This window comes from Jatropha curcas, chromosome 11 (genome assembly GCF_041381405.1).
Source record: "Jatropha curcas cultivar XTBG-Jc1 chromosome 11, XTBG_Jcur_1.0, whole genome shotgun sequence".
In the NCBI taxonomy this organism is placed as follows: Eukaryota; Viridiplantae; Streptophyta; class Magnoliopsida; order Malpighiales; family Euphorbiaceae; genus Jatropha; species Jatropha curcas.
In genome coordinates this window covers 6134265-6154000 of record NC_143161.1, presented here as the reverse complement: position 1 = coordinate 6154000, position 19736 = coordinate 6134265, and the positions used below count along the sequence as shown (strand labels likewise).

At 33.3% G+C, this 19736-nt stretch overlaps 4 protein-coding genes across 6 annotated transcripts; 3 read left to right on the top strand and 1 right to left on the bottom strand.

The window, feature by feature from the left end:
• The first annotated feature begins 952 nt into the window (after positions 1-952).
• Positions 953-4761, top strand: MPL1 (Myzus persicae-induced lipase 1). 2 transcript variants are annotated; one of them, XM_012215202.4, is made up of 9 exons: positions 953-1171; positions 1272-1382; positions 2869-3009; positions 3237-3347; positions 3431-3574; positions 3679-3719; positions 3813-3913; positions 4042-4137; positions 4271-4761. In XM_012215202.4, the coding sequence occupies exons 1-9, from the start codon at positions 1025-1027 to the stop codon at positions 4594-4596; spliced, it is 1218 nt and encodes a 405-aa protein (XP_012070592.1). In that variant the 5' UTR covers positions 953-1024; the 3' UTR covers positions 4597-4761. The 2 variants fall into 2 exon arrangements, with proteins under 2 accessions (XP_012070592.1, XP_012070599.1); XM_012215209.4 differs by having other exon boundaries at positions 966-1171; positions 3834-3913.
• Positions 4762-5302: 541 nt separating this feature from the next.
• On the top strand, positions 5303-6538 carry LOC105632751 (Cupredoxin superfamily protein). The gene is made up of 2 exons (XM_012215193.4): positions 5303-5514; positions 6070-6538. The coding sequence occupies exons 1-2, from the start codon at positions 5355-5357 to the stop codon at positions 6408-6410; spliced, it is 501 nt and encodes a 166-aa protein (XP_012070583.1). The 5' UTR covers positions 5303-5354; the 3' UTR covers positions 6411-6538.
• Positions 6539-7252: 714 nt separating this feature from the next.
• On the top strand, positions 7253-13678 carry UKL2 (uridine kinase-like 2). Of its 2 annotated transcripts, XM_012215176.4 has the most exons (14): positions 7267-7664; positions 7997-8088; positions 8190-8259; positions 8384-8502; positions 9449-9545; positions 10266-10345; positions 10555-10749; positions 11433-11516; positions 11673-11733; positions 12047-12107; positions 12336-12429; positions 12540-12612; positions 13060-13142; positions 13235-13678. In XM_012215176.4, exons 1-14 carry the CDS (start codon positions 7484-7486, stop codon positions 13379-13381), a joined length of 1437 nt encoding a protein of 478 aa, XP_012070566.1. In that variant the 5' UTR covers positions 7267-7483; the 3' UTR covers positions 13382-13678. The 2 variants fall into 2 exon arrangements, with proteins under 2 accessions (XP_012070572.1, XP_012070566.1); XM_012215182.4 differs by lacking the exon at positions 11433-11516 and having other exon boundaries at positions 7253-7664.
• A 1017-nt stretch (positions 13679-14695) lies between these two features.
• LOC105632725 (Tetratricopeptide repeat (TPR)-like superfamily protein) lies at positions 14696-18259 on the bottom strand. The gene has a single exon (XM_012215167.4). It carries the CDS (start codon positions 18096-18098, stop codon positions 15588-15590), a length of 2511 nt encoding a protein of 836 aa, XP_012070557.1. The 5' UTR covers positions 18099-18259; the 3' UTR covers positions 14696-15587.
• Between the last annotated feature and the right edge of the window lie 1477 nt (positions 18260-19736).

The window sequence follows — 19736 nt, the reverse complement described above, 5'->3', positions numbered from 1 at the left end:
TAATTTATTTTTCATTGTTTGGTTGTAATATTGCAAATTAATTAAAAATATTAAAATTTTTATGTCATAAGGCCATAAAAATATTAATAATAATAGCAATTTCATAAATTAAAAATTTTATTGTTAAAATATGAGAAGAATGCAAAATATATATATATATATATATATATATATATATATATATATATATATATATATATATATATATATATATATATATATATATATATATATATAAATTATGAAAAAACCGCCTGTGGCCGGTGGTCTTGGTCGGTTGTAAATGATGACGGATGATAGTGACTATGATGATTAATAAATTAAAAAAAAATATAGATTTATAAGATTTGTCAACGTCCAGAAATTAATTTTCTTTTGACTAGGAAAATATTTTTCTGTAAATTATTTTACGGAAACAAACGGAGTCTAAATGAAGCCAATAAGACATAATTTTTTAATATTTTTAAAAAATAAAAAGTTACATTTTGATCCTTAAAATATAGAAAAATTTTACTTGCTCCCTAAAAACTTAAAAAAATTTTATTTAGCCTCCTCAAAATAATTGTTTTCCGGTCCTCTCGTACTAGGAAAAGATCCTCTCAATGCTCCAACTCCCACACCGAATATGGTTTTTACTCACCCGTAACTATTATTAATTTAGTAAATATTGGAGTTTCCATTTATACAGAATATTTCACTATATTCCAATAATGTCAGATTTCTCGGTTTTCAAGACTACATTAGAAAAAAAAAAAAAAAAAGAAAACACAGGATAAGAAGCAAAATAAAAATAAAATAAAAAATAAAAACAAAAAGGAAGAACGAGATCTGGGTCCCACACCACCATATGCTTCATCAATTGGGTATTTTATAACGTCAAAAGAGAGAAAGTTTGTTAAGTAAAACCCATGAAAAGAGATAGGGAAACAAAGCTTTTTCTTTAAACTCTTACTATAAAAGCACACTTCTTCTTCTCCACTCTCCACTCCCCACCTCAACAACAGGAGCAAAAAATACTACTTTAATGGCTCTCGTTTCCCTGTCTACATTTCTTACGAGCTTAATAAGCTTCTTATGTGTTGCCTATGCGCAGCAAGTCGCGGATCCCTTCCCCAATGGTATTTGTGCTTCTTCAGTCAGAATTCACGGTTACAAATGCCAGGAATTTGAAGTACGAACAAGAACATATAAAGTTTCCAATTCTATCTTCTTTCATTTCTTGAATTCTTGGAAATCAATTAAGAAGTCGACATCTGCGTAACTTTTTTCAGGTTAGAACCAAAGATGGATATATACTTAGTGTGCAGAGAATACCAGAAGGTCGCTATGGAGACCCGAGTCCTAACCGGCCACCAGTTCTAATACAGCATGGAGTTCTTGTGGTATGTTATTGCTAGCTTTTGATTCCTTTTTTTTGTTTCCTTTCCGCATTAATTAGGGTTTTACAGTGCTGGAAAAGAGTAATCCTGCATAGCGGTGAATGTAAATATATGATAAAGTTGTGAGATTTTAGAACTAAGAATTTCATAGAAAGAAGAAAGAAGAGGTTTCTGAAACTGATAAAAGATTGATGATCATTGATAAGTTTAGCAGTTAGTCCATATTATTATGATTAAAGTTGGTAAAATAATGAGTTGAATTCCTTGGTTTTGTAATGAGTTTATCACATGGTTTCATGAAAAAAAAAGCTGAACTCATAAAAGCAAAGTAACAGATAATGTTTCTATCCAAAAAAAAGAGGGATTGGTTTGCGCGTCTGAATTATGAAAATATGAACATAGACAAGAAACTAAACTGATAAAGTTAGTCTACGTAATGTAATAACATCCAGAAATATATATATATATATATATATATATATATATATATATATATATATATATATATATATATTTTAAAAAAGTATATATATATTCTTGAACGTATTTATACACTTTTTTTTAATTTTTTGCATCTTGAAAATGACGTCTACTTCTTGACCAATAATTGCATATCTTTTTTGTTTCTTTATGAGATGGCAATTTCATTCTCCTTCGAATACCTCATCGAACCTGATTTGAATCAGACGGATAAAATTCGTCTTATTTAAAGATGGATGGGTATAAATTTTAAAAGTAAAATTCGACCAATCCTATAAAATTTAACTAAAATCCAATTCAATTTGTAATCTATCCGTCTTATGCGTGATAAACGATAAAATGAATATATATTTAATTTGATAGAATAGATGTATCTCGATACGTGATAAACAGCGGAATGAATATGTATATGTAGGTATCAAAAAATTAAAATGAGTATCTTTTTCGGTGCAACTAGACAAAGCTAAATCAAAAAGTGAAATTTTAACAAAAAAAAGAAAGAAAGTGAAATTGGATATATACTTACTACGTGGTAGGCTGTGTAGAATGATCATGGATTTGCCTGTATTTTATAGGGCACATGATGCAAGCCATGCACCATCCTTCATAATAAGATAAGTACGTAATCCCTAAATTGGGCTGCTAATTTCGTCTACATGTGGACTTCACTTAATTAATAGCTGTTCTTCTCTGAGAAAAAAAAAAAAAAAATTGTTGTTTTTGTTGAAATTTCTCAACATAAATTTCTTGTTTTGTGATGTAATCATCTAGATGCTGACATTTCATTTTATTTCCCATGTTCTAGAAACTTTTTAATGATATATTTTAGCTGAAGCCACGTGAGTCATAAATTTTAAAAACAATATTAGTTTTATATTTAAAAACAATATTAATTTTATATTCAAAAAGAGTGTGAAATAAAAAGAAAACCCTTAATTTGTTATAATTTAACTTGTTAAAAAAGAAATTTATTTTCTTTTCTTTTTGTTTTAATGTTCACATTATGCAGGATGGAACAACATGGCTTTTGAATTCACCCGAAGAAAATTTACCAATGATTTTGGCTGATAAAGGTTTTGATGTGTGGATTGCTAACACAAGAGGCACCAGATTTAGCCGGAGACACACTAGGCTTGTCGCTGATCAACCGGTTCTTTCTCAATTTTTTTGATACTTAAATTATTATTAAAACTTAGATCTTTAAGTAAGAGGTGGAGTGTTCGATTCTTGTCAAACGAAAAAAAATCACCACTACTGGTGGCTTTCCCTTCCCTTTTTGAAGCTGCAAGAGTAGCTGTGCTATAAATAAAAAAGAAAAAAAAAAGTTTTGTGAAAAAAATTAATGTTTTTTAAAATTTATTTCTTATTATGTGACAGGAATTTTGGAATTGGTCATGGGATGAGTTGGTAACCTATGATCTACCAGCAGTTTTTGACCATATTTATGTCCACTCTTATCAGAAGATACATTACATTGGTCATTCCCTGGTAAATATAATTAATCACTACCTTATAAATTTTAATTAATTTTGTGTTAATTAAGTTAATTAATATATTATTTAATTTTGCAGGGAACATTAATAGCATTGGCATCTTTCTCCGAAGGGTTACTAGCAGACAAAGTAAAATCTGCTGTCTTGTTGAGCCCCATTGCTTACTTAAGCCACATGAACACTGCACTTGGTGTTCTTGCTGCTAAATCTTTTGTTGGTGAGGTATGTAATTAATTAATTAATTAACTTTCATTAATGCTGATGATATTACTACCATAAATATATTACCTTAAATTTTTTTAAAAAAATTCTGCTAATTTCTACAGGTCACTACACTATTCGGCTTTGCAGAGTTCAATCCAAAAGGGTAATCACTTCAAATTCCTTATAATTAACGAAAAAAATCTCATCCAAAAGTTGAAACAATGTTTTTTTTTTTTCTTTTGAAAAAAAAAAAAAGTTCTTTTGTTTTTCTTGACAGAGAGGAAGGATCAAAATTTCTAAAAGCACTCTGTGCTTATCCGGGTGTTGACTGCTATGATTTATTAAGTGCAATTACTGGTAAAAAGTTGATTAATTCATGATTAATTATCTGGTTATCACTATTTTTCTATTTAATTTTGATTAATTAGGCTTCAACTACGATAAATACATATAATTTATTAATGGTTCACTTGTTTGAATTAAAGGCAAGAACTGCTGCCTCAATTCTTCTACAGTCGATCTTTTCTTGAGGAACGAGCCTCAATCAACAGCAACCAAGAACATGGTTCATTTAGCTCAAAGTAAGTTGGTAGTAAATTAAAATTCTATTTTTTTCAGTAATTTGGTTCGATATTAGAAGTCGAAAACCTCTCTGTCCTCGAGATGATTCGGATACTATTAAGTTAAAACTGATTGATCAATTTTGCATTGCAGTTGTTCGAGATGGGGTGATAGCAAAATACAACTATGGAAATACTATTTACAATATGCAACATTATGGAGAAGCCAAACCTCCAGTTTATAACTTATCAAAAATTGCAAATGATCTTCCTATCTTCATTAGCTATGGAGGACAAGATGCTCTTTCTGATGTTCGCGACGTGCAACTACTGCTCGACAGCTTCAAGTTCCACGATGTCGATAAGATTAATGTTCAGTTCATCAAAGATTATGCTCATGCTGATTTTGTTATGGGGTTCAATGCCAAAGACCTTGTCTACAACCAGATTTTTTCATTTCTAAAGCTTCAAAAAAACTAGTTGAAGAGAAATGAAAGCCCTTTTGTAATAAATCTCAACCAATAATGTCTACCACTTGATAGTAAATTGTCAAAATCTGCAGGAAAATCTGTAGACAGGCTATGCATTTCCAATATTGTATTGTTATGTGTTCTGTTTCCAAGAATAATGATCTATTTGAAGTAACCGTTTAACAAACAAATATGAATGGAAACAGGAGCTGACAGGAGTCATCATCCCCTTAAATTTTCAAATTAATATTATAATAAATTTAAGTGTATACTTTTGTTCCCTAAAATTAAATCACACGTCTGTCAACAAATTTTCTTGGGAGCTTCCACAAAAGCCCACCATTGAGCATGATCATTACCAATTATGTAGCTAGCTTAGTTTGAACGTTAAGCTTCTGTCTGTGTGACCTTTAACCAACTAGATAATGCTTTAAGGCTACCCAAACACTAAATATGTATGTATTGCTTTGAGCTTGAACATTATTCTTGGTCAGTTTGTTGCTTAGTTAATTACACAAATGCCTTACTGGCATCACTCTTGAGTCTGGGGTTAACATGGCAAACTCTTGCTTCTTAGGGATGATATGGGTAATCAATATTATTGAGCATTAAACCTTATTAAATTATATTTAGGGGAATTATATGTAAAATGATGATGCAGACAGATGGGAAAATGATGGTATGTAGTTCTTTTATATACTATATATATCTTGGTGATAATAATAATTTTTCCAACAAGCACTAGAAAATTGAATTAACAGAGTGAGAATGGAGAATAGGATCTTCTTGGTATTGGTTTTTGTTGGTTTGATTGCTAAAAGAGCATTTGCTGCTCAACATATTGTTGGAGGAAGCCAAGGTTGGGAAGAGTCTACAGATTTCAATTCATGGGCTTCTAATACAAAATTTAAAGTGGGAGATCAACTAGGTAAGTTTTCTTTTTCTTTTTTCTTTTTTTGATATTTCCACGAGCATCCTCAAAACTTTTGAGTATAGGACTAATATCGTTTTGGAGTTCATGATTATTTTTCTTTATAAGTGTCCTTCGACAGTTAGATTCACGGGATCGTTAACTGAACTCAAATGTATCTTCTTTTTTCTTTTTTTTGATATTTTTATGAGCATCCTAAAATTTTTAAGTATAAGACTAATATTATTTTGGGGTACATAGTTATCTTTATCAATAAGTGTTTTTCGACGGTTAGAATCACTGAGATTGTTAACTAACTCAAAGCGTATCTTCTTTTTTCTTTTTTTGATACTTTCATGAGCATCCTAAAATTTTTAAATATGAGACTACTATTATTTTGGGATACATAGTTATCCTTATCCATAAGTGTTTTTCGACGGTTAAAACCATTTATCTTACAAAGGATTATCAGCTGAACTCAAACGTATTTAGTCAGTAAAGTCACTTTTAAATAGGTAACTATTCTTTATAAATTTGATTTCTAATGAGATTAATTTCTATAATTATGAACAGTTTTCAAGTACACATCAGGGCTACATAGTGTAGTTGAGCTTGGTAGTGAAAGTGCTTACAAGAATTGTGATCTTGGAACTGCATTGGACTCCAAGAACACAGGAAATGATGTAGTGAAATTGACAAAACCTGGGACTCGTTATTTTGCTTGTGGAACATTAGGCCATTGCGACCAAGGCATGAAGGTTAAGATTACAACAGAAGCTGGAACTGCTCCTTCTACTCCTGACTCCTCTTCTTCATCACCACCTGCAACTTCCTTGGCTTCTTCAATTCAGTCTTTTGCTTCCTCTGTTTTTCTTGCTGCATTTTTTGCCTGTAGCTTCATTTACATGTTTTGAGCATATGTTTATTAAGGTTGAGTTCAATGATTAATTATAATTCTTGCTTTAGAGATATAATTTTGTTGTTATGTATTCATTTGTCTTGGATATTTGTTATTGAATGAAAATAAAGTTCATTAGTTGTAGTTTCTATTTTGAATAATTTCAATCCAATATAGATTTGAACTTGAGAACAAACGACTAATTCTGTTAGCATTTTTTATTCATTCCAAGGCGCAAAATAACATAATTGATTACATAAAATGAGTATTTTCTGCTTGACTTATCAATTTAGTAAAAATTTTTTATGGTTAAAATGATTCAAACTCGAGATTTATATTGAGAAAACTAACCAGACAACACTTGATTAGCTCCACTGAATTAAAGTTGGATCAAAGTTTAAATAATAACCAACCAACAATTTTATTATCCAATTTAATTACAAATACATGCTACTGAACTCAACCATTAGTAAAATGTTCTTTCACTGCTCACTGTCATAATTTATATGCGAAGGTAGCTCGGAGGAATAACTAATTTACCTGTAAAAAAAAAATAACACAGAGCACTTGTTTGCAACACATGGAATTGGAAGCTATATCATCTGTTAATTTCTTCAAGACTTCAGAATATATATGGTATTGCCATATGTATTTCAACATTCGACTACTTTCAAAAGCTAATGATAAGGTCTGATTGGTCTTATGCTTCCTGGTACGTAGCATAGGACGTTATTCCAAAAATCCTTATAATAAAACAATCAAATGCTTGTTTTAGACTGCTAGTTCGTTTTGGCCGATCAAACTAAAAATTATAGGCCTAATTTGGCACCAAGATATTACACAACTAGGACAAACCCACTTGGTAGAACAAATTCCCTATTTCTTTCTTACTTTTTGTTTTTCGTTTTATATTGGAAAATATCTGAATTTATTGCATTTCTTATATATATATGGCCAAAACAAGCAATTAAAAAAAAAAAAAAAAAAGAACAACTCGTCAGAAACAAAACATAGCTTCCCTTTGACCCTTTTCCGGGTTCAAACTCAACAGCGATCAGTAAACAGAAAACAGATTTTGAGCGAGAAACTATGGAGGAGACGAATAGCATAGACTACGTCATGGAGAAGGCGTCGGGACCTCACTTCTCCGGCCTACGCCTCGACGGTCTCCCGCCATCGTCTTCCAGTTCTTCGCCATCTCACCGCACTTCTTCCGCTTCAGCTTTTACTTCTCCTTCTCAACTAACTCAAAAGCAGCCTTTTGTTATCGGTAATTTCTGCCCTCTCATTTCCTTTCTTTCTTTTTTTTTCCCGTTCTTTTGGAATGCCAAACTGCTTTATTTTTACCATAATCTAACTTTAATTACTTCATTGAGCTTCGTTTATTTTATTATCTTTAATGGAAATGTTAGAATTATGTGCTAATTATGGTTATAGTTGCTAATTGAGAAATTCCATTGCTCCTCTGGTTTGCTTCTGTAATATAATGATTTTACAGATTTGAACATTGTTGTTTGGGGTTTAGGGATTTGTGTTTTCTGTTCCTTTTCATATTTGTTTCCTTATCTTTAATTGTTTTTAGTTTTTTCTGTTACCGAACAGGAGTATCTGGGGGTACAGCTTCGGGTAAGACAACTGTGTGTGACATGATCATTCAACAGCTTCACGATCACCGGGTTGTTCTTGTCAATCAGGTTTTCTGAAATGCTTCATGTGCCACTTCAAGTTTCGTAGTTTTTATGGAGTGTTCTCTTATCTCTGCAGCATAGCTTACCAGATTATGAGTGTGATGCAGGATTCATTTTACCGTGGTTTGACACCTGCAGAATTGGAACGTGTCCATGAGTATAATTTTGATCATCCTGGTAATTTCACATGCTTGACTAGACTCGATTCATTTTCTGCTGATGCCTGGGATGTAAGTGTTTTCTGGTAGTAAATCAATTTTTGAGAATGTATATTGTTTGTTAATGTGGGTCTTTCTTATAGATGCTTTCGACACGGAACAGCTTTTAGATTGCATCCAAAAGCTCAAAAGTGGGCAACCTTATAAGGTTCCAATTTATGATTTTAAGAGCCATCGCCGCTGTTCAGATAGCTTTAGGCAGGTACTAACTTTCAAAATTTGTTCAATCCAAAACAATCTCGTTCCTCTATGCTATTTTTTGGCAGGATGCAACTAAATATGTAATCACACTACATCATTATTTTTTTTTTGGGTTGCCCAAACAAAACTATAATGCAATGTAATCTCCAAAATGCATAGAAATTTATACATCGTGATATTCACTTCCAAAACTACTGCCCCTTCCTCCCCCCAAAAGAAAACCTCCAACCACCACCAAATAAAATGTAGGAATAAAATTGTCTTTACAATGAGTTAATCTTCAACTTTTGATAAACATGACCTCAATTTGGCCTTTAGCGAATGAAAAGCTGTATAGGGAGTTTGTTTTCAGCAGCAAGCTTTAGATTCATCACCCTTAGCTTTTTGAGTCTTTGTTCCATAGTGACATTTTTCTGAAACAAATGACAGTTTGGGTAGGAGGGGATGAGAGGGTTATCAACTTTAGCTTACCATTTCCACTGATGTAAAAGATGTAACATTGAAATTATTTTTCTTTATCTTAGTTCTGAGTCATGCTGTAGGTTGGCAGATTTTTATGGTCAAAAAAGAATTAATCCAGGAGGGATTATAAATAGAAAGCATATTATCAGAAGAATTATAAATACAAAGCACATCATTTAATGATGATAGAAAATATTTTGATAATTTAAAATTTTGACATTGTTACTAGTCGGCATCTTGTCTTGGTCAACCTTCAATTTCTTGCATACAATGATTATAATGATCCATAGTCCCATAAATAACCAGCAAGCAGCTGTGGATTTCTAGTTTTCCTTGCTGATTGGTGTTTCACTTGGAGATTTTTAGCACTAGAGTGAACTGTTACTTCCCTGTATTTGTTCCATTTTTCTAGATCCTCCTTAGGGTCATTTGATCTATGAACCTTTTATACTCCTTTTACCATACTAACCAAAATTCTTTGTCAGGTAAATGCTTCTGATGTAATTATCTTGGAGGGAATTCTGGTTTTCCATGACCAGCATGTCCGCAATCTGATGAATATGAAGATTTTTGTTGACACAGGTTTGGACCCTTTTTCCTGCCTTTCATTAGCATTGCTTCAGTGACCTCCATCACTACCAATCTCTTCATTTTACTGCTCTTGAGTGTAATGTGTGCATGCGTCAAAATTCATATACTTAGGAATTTTAAGCTGCGAATTGGTAAGTTGAGTACTGATTTCAAAGTCTTGTATGTTTCAATGGCACAACAGTATTAAAATCCTTAAGATGCAGCACATCTTATTCTTCTTGTTGGACCTACTTGTAGACACATCCTTATTCAGCATAAATGGAAACTGTGCATGTTTTGGGCTCTGGATGTCATTCTCCCTTAAAACCATAAATCTTTTCATTGAATTATGTTCCCTTTGAATCCATAGTAGTAGCACAGTGGTAATTAAAGCCTTTAGATGCAGCACATCAGAATTCCTTATAAAGTGGCAACTATAATTTTGGGCTCAGAATGTTAAACCCATAAATCTTGTTCTAACTTAGTTTCTGCTTAGAGAGATTGAAAAAGAACCGGTTCATGGTCTTTAGCATTCTCAATCTTTTGGCTGGGGATTTTCCTCTTGCCTTGACTTGTTTTTTATGAGGAAAACCTAGGTGGTTGATTTTGATTGTTAAATATAAAAACATACTGAGAATAGTATTACTATTGACTTTCTTTTGAATTGTTCCCTTTTCTTTTATGTGTGTTTAATTTCCTTATTACTGTTAGTAAATTCCTTTTGTTTTCTAGATGCGGATGTGAGGCTTGCTCGTCGAATAAGGCGCGACACAGTTGAGAGGGGCAGGGACATAAACTCTGTTCTTGAGCAGGTAAGTGCCCTCTTCTTAATTAAGACTTTGTCGGTATGTTATGGGCTTATGGATCATCACTGGAAAAAAAGGATTGATCATTTTTATCTTGTATGGTTTTGGGTAGTTAATGATGTTTATGTTGTCAACTTGGAGAACATTTCATATACTTGAGATGCAATCTCCTGAACCCCTTAATGATGTTTATGTTGTATTTTTTGGTGCTGCAGTATGCTAAGTTTGTGAAGCCTGCTTTTGATGATTTTATCCTGCCATCAAAGAAGTATGCTGATGTGATCATACCCCGGGGTGGTGATAATCATGTTGCCATTGATTTGATAGTGCAACATATCCGCACAAAGCTTGGTCAACATGATCTTTGCAAAATATACCCAAATGTTTATGTTATTCAATCAACATTTCAGGTATATCTTCTTTTTATTTTGATTCATTGTTGCCCTTCCTTTTTGCAGCCACATTTTATTACGTGAAGAAATTGAATTTGTTAATGTCTTTCCTGCTTTCTAGTGTGAGCAAAGTGCATCTATGAGCTATATTAGTGGCCATGTCTTTGATGTTTCGCGGCCCAAACCTCTAGACTTGTTTTTTGATAGAATACAGAAGGTGGCACCATATGGGGTTGTACTGGACTATAAAGAGTTGTTAAAAAGCTTAAACTTAGATTGTCAAAGGAAATTATTTGATTTAACATCTGTTTAGCACTTTTTTGGTGCCATAGATTCAAAGGGCCAACAGAATTGGACACTTAAACAATGAATTAAAAAAGAGGTTAATACACTTTTGGTGTGTTGAGCATAAGTAAGACTTGAACCTAGTGCTCTTTCTTTATCCATATGCATATTTGATCAAGTAACAAAAAATAGGTGAAAAGGGAACTTTTTTAACTCTTAACAGTCGAAGTCCATGTGGTGATAGATATATTAGTTGGAGAAGGCTTGTGTCGCTACAAGTTCTTCCTATGTTATGGACACAAACACTAGCACATGCACAGAGTCTCAGTCTGCGTGTATATTTGTGTGGCTATTATGTCTTTTGGCTTTAATCATTCTTATTTTGGAGTTGCTCATGTGTGTTACTCATATTACAGATAAGAGGTATGCATACATTGATTCGAGATAAGGAAATATCGAAGCATGATTTTGTATTTTATTCAGATCGGCTTATCCGTCTGGTACTCTTTCTATTATACCTCGATTGAAATTTTTTGGTGAATCCATATGTACATATATACACACATTTGATATTATGAAACTTGGAATTTATTATTTCACACATTTGATATTATGAAACTTGGAATTTATTATTTTCCATTGAGTTTCATTTTCAGGTTGTGGAGCATGGTCTTGGCCATTTGCCATTCACAGAGAAGCAAGTAATTACACCAACAGGTGTGTTAGTGAAAGTGAATAGTGAGACTCAGGTTTCTGTCTTCTGTTTATTTTTTATTCTGTCTCTCTCCATTTTAGCTGCACTGAGAATGTTTAATTTTTATACTGCCCTTACCGGCATATAAATTAGTTAATGAATCGTAAAATCAAGATAAGGTATGCTGGAAGAAATGTTTTCATTAGCTAGGATTACTGTCTTCATGTGGTTGCTATGAGTCATTGGAACATTACCTTCATATGAATTTAGCTCTCGCTAAATTTGCAATGGCGGAAATTGTTGCATAACATTAAGAGTTCCTTTGTTTTTCTCCAGGATCTGTGTATACTGGGGTTGACTTTTGCAAGAAACTATGTGGGGTTTCTATTGTTCGAAGGTGAGCTTTAAATCAGGTATTGACTTCTGCGGTCCTTGTCACCTGGCAGTGGCATCTTAGTTGTTCGGAATGCAATGCACTGCCAGTGCTCTGATTACACTCTGAAGCTACAATAAGCTTTGGATCCACTTCTTCAGCTTGCAGTTCCTGATGCTAGCTAGGGTCATTTTGAGCCTTTGATGTTGAATTTCTTTCTACTAACAAGTTCGCCTTGTTTATCATTTACAGTGGAGAAAGCATGGAAAATGCGCTGCGTGCATGTTGCAAAGGAATAAAAATAGGCAAAATTCTTATCCACCGTGATGGAGACAATGGGAAACAAGTGAAGAATTTGATTTTCTTTGCAGGACTCAAAATTCCATTTGCATTTCTAATTTTAAGTTAATTCATGTTCAATTATTAACAATTAATTGCTATCCCCAACTTATGCAGCTTATATATGAGAAGCTCCCCAAGGATATTTCAGAAAGGCATGTCCTACTTCTGGATCCTGTTCTTGCCACAGGTAATCATACTATTTATTAGAGGTTTTATGTTTTCCTTATCCTTATGGTTATATGAACTCTGGATTTGTATCGCTATCACAAAAATATAGACCTCTTTATTCATTCATATTCAGTTGCAATTTTGTGCAAATATAAAATTTTTATATTACAAACTTGAATGTGGAGAGATGTTTTTCCATAGGTGGCATATGCGCCAGCTCAATGTTTGCATTTGCATCGTTTTGAAAAATTTTGGAATACATTTCTGGTGAAGTGATTGACAAAATATGCTTGGGCGTGTTATTCATTGCTCACTAGTTATTAAGGGTTCCAAAATAAGGCATAAAACCTTGTAGCAAATGGAGTGATACAATAAGACCTTTTCAGACATCACAAGATTGTAAGAACGTAATCCAATTACTTTGCCTCATTGCTGATGAGTGACACTATGACTGATGTCCTTGTAGGTAACTCCGCTAACCAAGCCATAGAACTGCTAATACAAAAAGGAGTTCCAGAATCCCATATTATATTCCTAAACCTAATATCTGTAAGTTGGGTTTTATATTATTTGTCATATTTGGTCATTTTGATGCCATTTGGATTGCCTATATTTACTGATATGCCCTTTTGGAACTTTAGGCTCCTGAGGGTATCCATTGTGTTTGCAAAAGGTTCCCATCCTTGAAAATCGTCACATCGGAGATTGATGTTTCATTAAATGATGAATTCCGAGTCATACCGGGTATGGGTGAGTTTGGTGATCGATACTTCGGCACTGATGACTAATCAGCAATGATAAGGCAACCATATAAAATGGCCAATAAATAGCCTAGTGCGTTTCTTTTCTAAGAAAATGAAGGGGAGATCAGCTGGTCTCTGATTTGTCTTAATATGGTCATATTTCATAAGTAATTAATCATGATGAAATTATGGTATAATGAAATGCTTTCCAAAAGTATGCTTTGCTCAATGCTGCTTTGGTTGATATTGATTTGCAAGTAGTCTTTGGATGAACTACTTGGAACAAGAAAAGGAAAATATTCTTGAAAATTGCTGAATAATTAACGCTTTCTCTTGCTGATAGATATGTATTTATGAATTGCATTCTACAGTAACAACATTATGAACCTTGTTAGAGTATCCTTTTAAAAAAACATCAAAAGTAAGTGATGAATCCTTATGTTGGATCTTGGTCAGTTCTACGTTTTGTGCGAGTCCAACATGATTCCTCCTCATATCTTATATAGAACAACTATAAATCTTTTATTAGGTTCTGATTCCATTCAAAGTGGAATAAGCAGCAGTTAGAAAATTGAAGAGTAGAAAAAGTTTGTCATACTAGTGTGTTTTTTTTTTTTTTTTCTCTTTGATCAGCATTAGCCAGCCAAGCATTCTCAGACGAGCTTGGTTCACTGAGAAAATCACATATCGCCTTTAATTTTATAAATTGATGAATTTCCGAAGGTCCAAAACTGCCTGGTAGTTGGACTTTTGCATGAAAGGTTATCTTCATATATGGAATTTGCCAACAATCCAAACCTTCTTGAAACAGTGTAAGTATATCCAAATATCATAAATAGACTATATAATTATAATTAAACCTCAATTTCAAATTAGTTGAGTATTATTTTATCCGCTTGAGTTCATATACAGCAAGGAAGGGTAATAGCATAAAAAAATATATAAATATATAAATTAATAGATAAAAATAATAGGTAGACAATAGCAAAGGAGCCTTGATCCTAAATTCATTGGGGTATGCTAGATCTTCATTAATCCCAAGAAATCATAGATCTTTTGTATCATTTCCCTCTATCCAATTATAAGTTTACCTTAATACCCTCCTGTTATTAAAGTATCACAGTTACGAATAAGAATTCACGAACCACATGGTCAAACTATAGTAAACATAACTTTTACTACTTGTACCTTTCAACCAATGTGATTTTTCTTAATTTTGTTGAATCTTCAAGATTAGATAATAGATTGAATCTTGTATGACCATATCTCCATCTTAACATGCGCATCTCCACAAATCCTTATGACATACTAGAGCAAATGAATACAGGCTCAAAGCAAATTCTTACAGTAGCCAAACAGTTATGGGAAACTTCTCTATATCACTTTCAACTTTTGTTACACTTATGATTGCATTTTCATACATAGCCCTGACGGCACTAATATAATTGATGTGAACCTCTTTTTTCTCCAAAAATCCACCTAAGCACCTTTCTCAGCACCTTTCATCAATCTTCTTAAAGGGAACTAGCCTCCGGTGTAGATCTTTTTGGCATAAAATCAAACTAGTTCTATCACCTTCATAACAAAACTGTGTTTATATTTTATTACTTTTTCCCAAAGTTTAATTATGTGATTCATAAATTTAATACCTAGAGTTCATATAGCTTTATATACCCTTTGTTTTTACGTATTGGCATCAGTGTGCATTTTCTCAACTGGGTGAGTTCTGCAAGTCAATTGGAAGCATAAACACAACTTGAGACTGATTCTCTAGCAACTCTAGCTCAGCATCTTCCCCCCAACCCCTTTCAATCTGCTGTACCTGTGAATAAACTGTAGTATTCTCACGGGGTGTACAAATTTGGTCTATTCTGATCACTGGGGACATTTAAATGTATAAGTAGAATTGAGGAAGATCGTTGCGTGGGCGACCTGTTTGACTCGGGTCGTTGGCCTCAATTTGTGAAGAAGATCAAAGACTGAATGAGGTAAAATTTGATATTCTCCAAGCCTCGACTCGACCCATAAACAGGTCTAGGCCTAAGGCATGAGAAAAAGTTTCATTTTTGTTTTCCCTGTACACTGAAATGAAGCTTGGTGTATAGATACTTGAATATAAGAAAGAAAATATATCAGAGGTGCCAATTTCAGCATGAAAAAACCTTGCATTGCCTAGAGAACACGTTCGGGTATACATCTGGCCAAAATAATATGCAAAGCTTCTGTTTGTAGTAAATAAACTTCTTTCATGTCACTGATCCCGTTTATCTTCATCTTCCCTTCCAATATCTGAGAGACTCATCGGTGGAATGCTGCTGCTATTTATAAGATTTTTAACATTAGATGAAGTTCTTTCATCTTCTGACAACCTAACTATTGCATCTCTTACAATTACATAGTTTTTATCAAGCATATCTGGAAATTTTCCCCTGTCAATCATCTCTTTCAATACCTCAAAAGCCAAAGGGAATTTTAAGTCAGCAAGGAAAGCACTTACTAATGCTATATAGACAGAAGTGTTGGGTTCCATTTCTTTCTCTTCCATCTCGCGGAAATGAACCAGAGCTTCATTAGGCCTACCACAGTTGCAAAGACCATGAATAAAAGCCATGAAAGCAATTTCATTAGGAGGGCAGCCTTTTCTTCTCATTTCATTCCATTGCGTCACGGCGTCATCAGGTCTTCCAACATTACATAACGCATGTATTAAACTAGTGTATGTAGTGACATTAGGATTCCTTTCTTTTGCAGACATACTAGAAAGACAAAACAGGGCCTCATCAATACGACCACTTTTGCACCAGCCATCTATAAGCAAGTTATAGGTGATAACCGAGGGAGCTACACCCTTCATCTCCATCTCATTGAAAAGATTCTGAGCTTCTGCCATTCTTTGGGCTTTACAAAACCCTTTTATCAATGTGTTGTAAGCAACCACATCAGGACAATGACCACGAGCACAAATGTCATAGAATAGCTTCAACGCTTTATCAAGTTCTTGAATTTTAATTAAACCATCCATCAATGCAGAATAAGCAATTATATTTGGAAAAAAACCTTCTTGAGTCAAATGAGCAAGAAATGCGCAAGCTTCTACTGCCTTGCCATTTTTGCACATATTTCTCACCAGCAAGGTGTAATGTTTTACCCAAGGTTCTTGCCCATGAAAACGCATCTTCTTTACCAGATCAAGGGCTCCAGAGACATCCCCTCTCCGGCACAGGCACCCGAAAATAGAATTGTGAGTGAATTCTGTTGGCTCAAATCCTGACTCTTCCATTTCTCTCAAAAGCTCGTAACTCTCCTCCAATCTATTAGAATTGCAAAGTTCATCAATTAAGTTATTATAAATTAGTAAGTTTCTATCACAACCAATTAAAGCCATATCACGAAAAAGGCAAAGTGCCAAGTCCAACTTGTGAGCCTGGACCAAACCAGTGATGACAGTAGTAAAAGAGACAGTGTTAGGAGGAATCATTTCTATATCTCGGAAAAGCTTACATAACTCAACATTATCATCGTATCCATTTCCCATCATCGCCTGAAGAAGACAGTACGCTTTATCTATCAACCCATTATTAACTAGAGAATTCAACACAGAATTGCTAAGCAAAGTCAGACTTTCTACATCCATATCCTTGTGGATTTCCTCAAGTATGCGGATTAATTCTCCTTCTTGAGTAAAAGAAGATAGGAGTTTAGTAACTATTGCAACATCAGGTCGGATTTTGAACACCTTCATTTCTGCACACAAAGACAGAGCTTTCTCAAGCTCTTGATTCACACAAAGCCCTCCAATTAGCACATCAAAAAGTGAAATATCTGGAGCAAACCCATACCTTTTCATCTTATCAAACAATAGGAGGGCCTTATCTACTCTGGATTGCTTTACAAAACCATGAACCAAATTGCAAAACGTCTTCTCATTCAATTTAATGGTTTGATCTTCCATTTTTTCAATTAACTCAAACGCCTCATCCACCTTACCCCACTTGCTAAAAGATATAACCAAGATAGTGAACACATATTCATCAGCCCAACCACGATCATTGATCTCATTAAAAACATTCAAAGCTTCACCAAATTTCCCTACATTGCAATAAATCTGTAACAGTGGTGTCAAAGTGTACTTATCAAACCTCAACCCTCGATCACGCATTTCTTTCAGTCTCATTTCAAGCAAACCAACTGAAGTAGCAGGACTAGACATAGAGATAGCTTCCAGCAAACAATTATAGCTATAAAGATTCGGGACGCAAAGACCCATAATTTTTACTTGATCAAACAACCAATTAGCTTCATTAGTTAACCCAACACTACCCAAACATCTAATTAAGAAACCAAGAGACCCAGGACTCATTGAACAACGGGAATTCAAGATTTCAACAGACAAATCTCTCAGTTGGGCATTTTGTCGAGCATGTGATAGGATTTTTGCCATGGCATTGTAAGTATAAATGTCATGCTTATACCCACATTGGTTTGACGCCCAAGAGAAAAAAGTATAAGCAAATTTCCAGCTTTTGAAAGTTTTTAACACAGATTCGACGACTTCGGTACTTAGCAACGGAGCAAGAGATAGCAACTCTGGGTTGTCAGGGCAAAATGGCTGTTTGGTGAAGATGGAGATGAAGTCGTAAGTAATGCTAGTGAAATCTGATGGATTTGTAGAGAGACTTCTAATGGATACAGAATTTGAATTAATGGGTTTAATTGATTTGCAGAGCCTTTGAGAGGTATTCATCATTCTTGATAGCGCCATTGCAGCTGATAGTTGGAACTCGGACAGAATTTTTTTTTTTTTCCTTCGTTGTTTGGTACGCTGTACTTTGTTCTTTGTTTTTGGAGTCAAAAGGGTAACAAAATTTTTTACCCTGTCTTGAATACAATTATAAAACAGATGCTTGAAAATAAAGTTAAATTATGTTATTTTTTATTCTTTCCTAAGGCGGAAAAAGTGTAAATTCCAATCTTAATTTTTATTTAAGAGTCTCAATCTCAATGCCAAAATTCTTTCTAGTGATTTAAAGTTTGTAATTAAATTTCAAGAATTCTTTTATTGTATATCCTTTTTAAAATTTCAAATAATCAATTATATTTTTTTGAAGTTTTAAATATAAAATATTTATTAATAATAATCATTCAACTAAAATATAAATAAAGAGAAAATTTTCTATTTTAGGAAAGATAAAAATAAAAAAAAAAAAAAAAGGATATACATGTTCTATAACAATTATTTAATATGCATATATATTCAGGCAACCGTGCTTCAACGACCCGTATGTTGATGAAGGTCAAATCAAAACACATAAAATGTCTTGATCTATAAAGATAAAAATACAAATTTAATTTTCAAAATTATTATCCATGCCAATTACTCCACACTAAAAATTGAAAGGATACCTCCTAATAATTCTGTTTTTGGAATAAAAAAGAGCCAATTAATAATTTATTTTATTTAGAAATCGAAATGTGTCAATTTCTTTATTGCACAATTACAGCATAGGAAAGTTTCTAGACCTTGAGAGTTAGTCCATGATCTTTGGTATTTCTGAAATATGGAATAAAAAAAGGTTCAAGAATTAATCATACGATGTGAAATTAGAAAAAGGAACATAACATCCGCCATAGTCCATATATACTAGTGTTCACTTCTCTAAAGAGGAAAAAGATCCAATGACTTCAAAAGATGAACATTTGTTTATAAAATGATAAATACAGTTTACAAACAAAATAATAAACACAGTTTACATTGTAAAGTTGAACATTTGTTATTATACTGAATACTGATATTTACTCTTAAATTGCCAAAAATCTCTCTTCCCATTCAAAATCATGGCATAACATGTATCCTCCATTCTGATCCACCATCTGAGTGTATATACATATGATAATAAAAGTTTCCTTAAAGAGATACTTGACCAATCAAACTAAAACCATGTATGAGAAATACCTAATCAAAATAACAGCAATGCCCATGAAGCATTTGGAACATAATGTTAGCATCACCTAAGGATGTAGCAATTGTCAGCAAGCAACAACATCAGTAGAGATTTATTGTATGCTACAGCTGAAGTGAAACACTTCCCTCGTCAAAAGCCAAGCCATAATCCGCTAGCAGAAAAGATCCATTACATAAGCAACTGAGGGTAAGATGATAATTCAGTGAACAAATGTTTTGGCAACATAGAGAATCTCTCCAGTTGCAACATATCCTCTCAGGAAGTAATTGAAGAAAGGATACCAAAGATATTGAAATCATTCTAAACCAGTTATAAATGAAATTATAATTGCCAAATTATAAGGCATACACTCATTATCAGCCCATATAGCACAAAGTAGACAAACCATGGTGATGGTGCTAAATAATTTCACATATAAGTTAATCCACTCCCTATTG

Coding starts and splice junctions, on each gene's coding strand:
- MPL1 (XM_012215202.4), top strand. CDS start 1,025: ATGGCTCTCGTTTCCCTGTCTACATTTCTTACGAGCTTAATAAGCTTC. Junction 3,010..3,236: donor GGCTTGTCGCTGATCAACCG/GTTCTTTCTCAA, acceptor ATTATGTGACAG/GAATTTTGGAATTGGTCATG. Junction 3,720..3,812: donor GCAGAGTTCAATCCAAAAGG/GTAATCACTTCA, acceptor AAAAAAAAAAAG/TTCTTTTGTTTTTCTTGACA.
- LOC105632751 (XM_012215193.4), top strand. CDS start 5,355: ATGGAGAATAGGATCTTCTTGGTATTGGTTTTTGTTGGTTTGATTGCT. Junction 5,515..6,069: donor TAAAGTGGGAGATCAACTAG/GTAAGTTTTCTT, acceptor AATTATGAACAG/TTTTCAAGTACACATCAGGG.
- UKL2 (XM_012215176.4), top strand. CDS start 7,484: ATGGAGGAGACGAATAGCATAGACTACGTCATGGAGAAGGCGTCGGGA. Junction 8,089..8,189: donor GGGTTGTTCTTGTCAATCAG/GTTTTCTGAAAT, acceptor AGTGTGATGCAG/GATTCATTTTACCGTGGTTT. Junction 12,108..12,335: donor GGGGTTTCTATTGTTCGAAG/GTGAGCTTTAAA, acceptor TATCATTTACAG/TGGAGAAAGCATGGAAAATG.
- LOC105632725 (XM_012215167.4), bottom strand. CDS start 18,098: ATGGCGCTATCAAGAATGATGAATACCTCTCAAAGGCTCTGCAAATCA.